The 7,500-nt window shown below is 38.4% G+C and overlaps 1 protein-coding gene across 1 annotated transcript in view; it reads left to right on the forward strand.

The window, feature by feature from the left end:
- The first annotated feature begins 2,037 nt into the window (after nt 1-2,037).
- The window catches only part of LOC122260839 (inositol hexakisphosphate and diphosphoinositol-pentakisphosphate kinase 2), an 82,576-nt gene continuing 77,113 nt past the window's right edge, over nt 2,038-7,500 (forward strand). Inside the window, exon 1 of the mRNA XM_086553748.1 lies at nt 2,038-5,375. Coding sequence (XP_086409874.1) covers nt 5,313-5,375 — 63 coding nt within the window. The 5' untranslated portion in view covers nt 2,038-5,312. The remainder of the gene's footprint in view (nt 5,376-7,500) is intronic.

Raw genomic sequence — 7,500 nt, forward strand, 5'->3', positions numbered from 1 at the left:
GAGGAATGGGAGAGATGGAAGTTACATGCCATTTGTGAAACTTAAACGGTTTTCCATCCATCTCGCCACATTTGCAATTCATCATCGTTGCAATGATGGGCGTACCTCATCAATCTGAGTATCATAACGACCGATTCCACGAAAAAAATGAATTGCAAAATTTACATTTTTTTTTTAGCACAAACTGGACATTTTTCACAATTTCCTATTGTTCTTGTATTGTTCTTTGTATTGTTAAGGGTATATTTATTTTTTTCTTCTCTATAGTGGTTATCTATAGAGAAATATGACAGTGATATTAACCATAAAAACAAAGATGATAACCATAGTGATAATAGTTGTGATGGTAATTAAGATTCTAATAATATAATAATTGATGGAAACAACAGCAGTTTAGAGACACAAGGGATTTAAGTGAATTTAAGGTAGATAAGATAAACAGACTTAGAGCTTAGACAACGCTTACAGTTTTCAAGAAGAAATAATCTCAAATCCACCCCCTCCTACACCCTTTCCTACCCTCGCTATCGCTCCACGCGGATTATTAGAAGCGCAATAATGATGGTTCAGCACAGTTGCTGTATCATTCAGCTATTGTCTCGTTTTTTTTTTTTACACTCGGAGATGACGCAATAGTTGCGGCTGTGCGAGGCGCTTGGAGCAGAATTTTTGAGACACGCACACGCACACGCACGCACGCGCACGCACGCACGCACACACACACACACGCACGCACGCACGCACGCACGCACACGCACAAACACACACACACATACAGTAATTGTACAGTATATAGTATAGTATGTATTATGTATATTTAGTTTCTGGTGTTATGCCATGTAATAAATTAAGAAAAAGGGTTTACAGGTTTATAAAAGGTATGTAGTCGGTTGGGTGGTACTTGCAGACACTGGTAGGCTTACTATCCGTCGAAAGAGATATTATAAACCCGACAAAAAAAGACAGACAAGCACATGGCGATTCTATCCCAAGACCTATGGAAATATGCGAATATTTTAGGTAGGGAGATCTTAGCTACTTCGACCATGGAAAGGCCTATACGAATCACACCCAAAGAGAAATCGTATGCCTTTGTTTTCGTCCTCGTATAGATAGACCTGTCACGCTTTAGTCTACGTAGGCCTATGGCGGTACTACGCATTGTGGAATACAATGGAGGGTATGAGGGAAGGTGGTAGGGATGAAGGGGGGGAGTGAGGGAGGGGAGGGGGGATGTTAGGGTCAGTTATTAGAGGTATCGATGTGTCATTAATTCCAACCTTGCATTGACCTTGGATCGAGGAGTTTTTTTTCTTTTCTTTTCTTTCTGTTTTTCTTTTGTTGTTGTTTGCAAACGAGTGCTTTTTAATTGTTGATTTCCTTGCGTACTCTTTTTTTTTCTTGCGCTATATTACGCTGTGGCTTTTTTTTTTTTGTCGCGTACGTTCCTCAGTTTAAAGACATTATTTCAACATGGTGTTACATTTCCGTTTAATTTATCGCCATTGTGATGTGCGCGCGCGCGCGCGCGCGCGCGCGTGTGTGTGTGTGTGTGTGTGTGTGTGTGTGTATGTATGTATGTATGTATGTAAGGAGTGAGAGAGAGAGAGAGAGAGAGAGAGAGAGAGAGAGAGAGAGAGAGAGAGAGAGAGAGAGAGAGAGAGAGAGAGAGAGAGAGCGCAAGAGCGAGCACACAAACACGCACATGAAAATACATGTGTACATACGGCACATGCATGCAAGCATACGAGCATATTCATTCGCGATCAATTGTCGCACCGGCCTTCCTTCCTTGCTAAAAACACCATCCACGCGAACCTTACATGTTTACCAGATTTCTCCAGTTATAAAACCGCGGAACCCCCTCTCCTCCCCCCACCTACACACAGATACAAAACGTCACTATGACTGCATCGATTTACCTGTTCCCACTATGAGTCAGTTTCCCCAGCGTTGTCCTACTAAAAAAAAGGTACTAATTAAAAAGCAGTATTGCGCTGTAACGGATTTTTTTTCTTTGTTTTTAAATCCTGAGACGGTTGGGCTAAGGAAGCGGGATGGATAGTGATGCCTTTTCTTTCCTGTTGTAGTTAGGTTTTGGTCTTCCCCTTTCTATCGTTTTCCTTTCCTATTTTTATTATTTGGTTTTATTTTTCTTCTTTGTTTTCGCTTGTCTTCTGTCCTTGCCCTTTTCCATTTGATTTTTTTTTAAATATTTTGATTACTTTTTTTTTCTTTCATTTTCTTATTTTTTGAAATTGTCCTTCTTTTTTTTGTTTGTTTTCTATCCCTTCGAGTTATTCTTCATTCTCTGTCCTTCTGTTTCTTTTATATATTCTTCTCCTCATTTTTCTTTGAATACATATATTTTTTCATATGCCTTTTAAAAAATCTACTTTTCCTTCCCCTTCTTCTCGTGTTCTTTTCTCTCTCTCCCTCTCCATCACCTCTCCCGCCTTTTCACCCGCAAATAGGTGGTAGCAGAAGCGAAATAAAGAAGCAAACAAGAACAAGAGAAAGAAGAGTCATCGCACTAGAAAATTAAGTAATAAGGAAAATTAAAGTGATAAAGAAATATGTATAGTCAGTTCCTCACTCTAACTTTGTGTCTGTTGCGGTCTCCTCTGCTAGCTGTCTGTCCGTTTGTCTGTCTGTCTGTCTCTCTGTCTGTCTCGCCTCCCCTCCCGTTATTTATCTGTCTTTGTCGAATAACTTATTAAAAGAAATGTGCACTGTGACTGTAATCAAACTCAAGTTTTTTTTTAATTGTTTGATTATGATTTTACTTTGTTAAGAACTCTTTGATGCCAAATATGGATCTAATCCAACAATCCTGTCGGGAGCTATTGTCTCGAAACCAGCATTGTGTTTTGTTTTTGGGTCTGTTAAACGGGGATGGAAAAATCTATTTTAGGGAGACGAGAGGGAAGAGGGACGAGGGAAGGGGGAAGGAGGAAGGAGGAAGGTGGAAGGAGAAAGGAGAAGAGAAGAGAGGAAATGAAATATAAGGAAAGGAAAGGAAAGGCAATGAAAGGAAAGAAGAAAAGAGAAGAGAAGAGAAGAGAAGAGAAGAAAAGAAAAAATAAGGAGAAGAGAAGACAAGACAAGAAGGGAGGAGAGAAGAAGAGAGAAGAGAAGAAAAGAAAGGAGAAGAGAAGAGAAGAGAAGAGAAGAAAAGAAAAGAAAAGAAAAGAAAAGAAAAGAAAAGAAAAGAAAAGAAAAGAGAGGAGAGGAGAAGAGAGAATAAGGGAAGAGGAGAGAAGAAAAGAGAAGAGAAGAGAAGAGGAGAAGAAGAGAAGAGAAGAGAAGAGAAGAGAAGAGAAGAGAAGAGAAGAGAAGAGAAGAGAAGAGAAGAGAAGACAGGAGAGAATTGAATTAAGGTGATGTGATGTTTGGTAAAAGGAGAGAGAGGAGAGGAAAAAATACAAGAGGAGACGAGAAAAGAAACTATAATGAAAACAAAGGAAATGAGAAAAGGAAAGGAGAGATAATAGAAAAGAAGAAAAGAGAAGAGAAGAGACCAGGCAGTCAGTCACACAGACAGACAGAGCAAAAGAACGATTAAAACAGATACATTACAATTCGTTCTTTGTATGTCGGTTTCCCCCAATAGGATATGTGTCACCATGTAACAAAAGCAAAATAGTTTAGCTTTGAGGGTACGAAATGTATGTTACTAGTATTATTATTATAGCATAATCATCATCATCATCATTGCTATTATGGCTGTTGTTGTTGTTATTATCATTGTTATTTGATAATAATAATGATAGTAATCATTATCACTAATGTTGTTATTACTAGTATTTGTTTTATTACTAAAGATGATGATTTGTTTTTTGTTTCATTTATTGTATTCTAAAGATATCATAATTAGGTTTTTTGCATTGTCAGTGAAAGAGTTTTTAAGCATGATTATGTTGATAAGCAATTGACGATTTAAACACCATACATTTATTTCATGTCATCATTGAAAGTGATTTCCTTTATCAGCAGCATTTTAAAATTAGTATTTCTTGCGAAATTGTGTTCATAAGCAAGTGACGAAATGAACAAGGTATATTTATTTCATGTCATCATTTAGAGAGATTATCAGTAGTATAAATATGTACCATATCCTGTATGACTCATCGCTGTGTTTCAACAAATGCGAAGAGCATATTGACACAACCTCCCATCTTACCTGCAGATGAAACACTAAAACCGTAGTTTTTCGTGTTGGCTTGGGGAGCAAAAGACTAAGCGGTTGCCAGAGAGTAAATTTCAGTCATGCATCTGTGTCCGTTCATGCATGCATTGCATAACCTCCAAGGAATCTTTTCGTACCTTCGTTCTGTTTAAACCGGCCGATATTATTATCCACACCATGTTCTCTGCCATGCACAAAATTTAAAATAATCAATCCATCAGATGGATGACCTGATCAAACAAACAAACCCAACAAAATACAAGGTTCGCATAATTCGTCACATATGTAAGACATGGCACCTGATCGCGACGCCTGACGTAAATAGGACGAGCGCGCGCGAGTCACTTTAGTTGTCTCCCCGTGTCGGGTTGCAGAGGAGTAGGAGGTTGTGGTGCTGAGTCGTCTCGCGTCAAGAGATTTTCCCTTCCCTTCTCGGTGGGATTTTGCTTGACAGGAGTTGACCTAAGAGACCTCCACGTTCCTGTAAGGCTAACTTCTCTTCGGAAAACCGGCTTTGCTTTCACTGAAGAGTTAGGAAAAAATAACCAGAAACACCAATTCTTCAGTGTGTGGTGTTATTATGGTTATTCCTTTTCTCTTTCTATCTCTCTCGTCGTCATCATCATCATCTGTAATTAACGTCTGTGACTAAAGTTATAATTGCTTTATGGGTAAATACGAGGACCCTCCTGTACCCACTAGTATTTCGAGCCTCCGCTAGTCATTTCACTGAGAAAATGAAGTGACAAACAGACCTAGAGAAGTGAGAGTAGAAAATGTGAAGTAGTGAAGACAAATCGAAAAGAAATCTATCCTTGAGAATCAATGAAAGAGAATTAGAGACAAACAAAGCAAACAAAGACACAAACGAAGTGAGATTAAAGAGACGAAAATTATACATAGAAGAAGAAAACAAACAAACAAACGAAGAAACAGATATAGATACAGAGAAGAAACATATATAGAGTCTACCAACAATTATTCTTTCTTCACTATCATCATATATTGGAGCGTTTCTTCTGGAAGGTTCGCATTGCCCAACGTGAAACCGTGAGAAAAAGGCGACCTCGAAATTATTAAAGAAGTAAAAAAGGAAGTGAGAGAGAGAGACAGAATTACGAAAATGGTGGAAAAGCGAAGCCGAAAGTTTGAACGAAGCCTTAGCAGAATATCGGTGCGTGTTTGGGTTTGTATTTGTTTGTTTGTTTGTTATAAAGATTTTTTTTTGGTCTATGTGTGTAATGGGAATGGTTTATTTTGGCACGCGTCTCTGGACTTTGTCTGTGTATGAGGTGTGTTATGTTTATTTCGTGTATGTGTCTATGTATGTATATGTATGTATGTGGATGTGTATATATATATATATATATATATATATATATATATATATATATATATATATATATATATATATGTGTGTGTGTGTGTGTGTGTGTGTGTGTGTGTGTGTGTGTGTGTGTATAAACGGATATATACACGTTTATGTGTATGTATGTGTATGATTTACAATATCGTTCTAATATGTATGTCACAGGGAAACAAGAAGTAAACAAACATTCTACACTCACGTGCATAAACATATAAACATACATTATAACCCTTGCATATCATGCATACGTCCTCATATGCATGATATTCATATATGCTATTCCAATTTTAATTATTTTTTAAATGAAAAATAATTACATGGTTTATTCAGTTATGTGAATGCTAACCTCCTACATTTTCATTTCATCTATTTTATATATATATATTTTCCTTTTTTTATATATAACTTATTATAGGTTATACAATTTGTGTAATTTATTTTCATTTCTTTTCACAACCCTAGTAGTATGGTATCAATACTAGTTGACAGTGTATCTATTACTGAAAGCAAAGCAAATTCTAATCAACAATATCAACAGCAAAAACAACACTCACGTGATCCTTTGGTCTGCATGGGTCAGCGGGGTGACCTGCTGCGCTATCCATGTATGATCTTTCAAATTGGTACTCATGACTACTCAAAGTGTGTGTGTGTGTGTGTGTGTGTGTGTGTGTTTGCTTGTGTTTGCGTCTCGGTGTTTCCATACATACGAGGCATGTATGTATATATATGAAAAGATACATGTTTAACTTATTCCATATTTTTAATCATGTTTTTGCGATTGTTGTTATCATCATTGTTTAGTGTTAATTGGAGCAAAGGGGAACCAGAGGCTATAATGATGGTATGGCGTGCACATGTAATTATCATTTGCAAGTGCAATGTCTGTCTGGCTGCTCTCCTTCTCCCTCTCCCCCCCCCCCCCCCCTCTCTCTCTCTCTCTCTCTCTCTCTCTCTCTCTCTCTCTCTCTCTCTCTCTCTCTCTCTCTCTCTCTCTCTCTCTCCCTCTCCCTCTCCCTCTCCCTCTCCCTCTCCCTCTCCCTCTCCCTCCCTCCCTCCCTCCCTCCCTCTCTCCCTCCCTTTCTCCCTCCCTTTCTCCCAGTTGATCTCTCTTTTTATCCACACATTTATCACAACTTTTATCTCTGTCTCTTTCCCCTCCTTGTCTCTCTCGAAGAGTACCACGTTAAGGCTCACTAGACAGGAGGTCATACCCGGAACGTGCTCACACAGCAGGAAATTGCGCCTTGCGACCTTGCAGAATACGGGCCATTGTTGCAACCTCCACATGCGCCGGCGAAGGTCTCGTTACGTTGGCGAGACCTTAAAACCGCGTCGAGTTGTGGTGGTGGCGGTTGGTGCTTCATTATGTTTTACTTCGTTTATCCCGTTCATATCTGTCTCATGATACTTATTTCCCTTTCTCTTTGCGTGTATCTTCTCAGCGTAAGTCAATTTCCGTTTGAGATTTCTGTTTGTGACGTTAGTTCTGGCTGGATGCTCTAGTTGCCGATTATTAGTCATGGAAATGAGATTGCGTGAACCGGAACTAAGCGAGAGGAGGGGTCTGGTCCTCATTTTTTTTTATTTTTAAATTCTTTCCTTTTTGTGCCATATTTGCAGTTCCGCTTGTGCAGCTTGTGCAACATCTTGTCGACCTTAGAGGAATTTTTATTTTATTGTGCCGTAAAGATAGTCGAGTGATGATTTATGGTGATTAAGTTGCCGGAAAAAGTATTCTAGAGAATTGCGGGTTAAAATCGTGATATTATGTTTTTTGTTGAAACACTTGTTTTCCCATGTTTTTTTTTTGTCTTATTCTTCTATATATTTTCCCTTTTTTCCGGCTTATGCACTAGCTATTTATGTATCATGATCTAATTCTAGTAAATGTCCTTTTTCTTGGCTTTTATCTTTTCCTCTTTCGCTCTCTTATTCTCCC

This window comes from Penaeus japonicus, unplaced genomic scaffold (genome assembly GCF_977035675.1).
Source record: "Penaeus japonicus unplaced genomic scaffold, GWHDUDI00000001_assembly GWHDUDI00000028, whole genome shotgun sequence".
Lineage (NCBI taxonomy): Eukaryota > Metazoa > Arthropoda > Malacostraca > Decapoda > Penaeidae > Penaeus > Penaeus japonicus.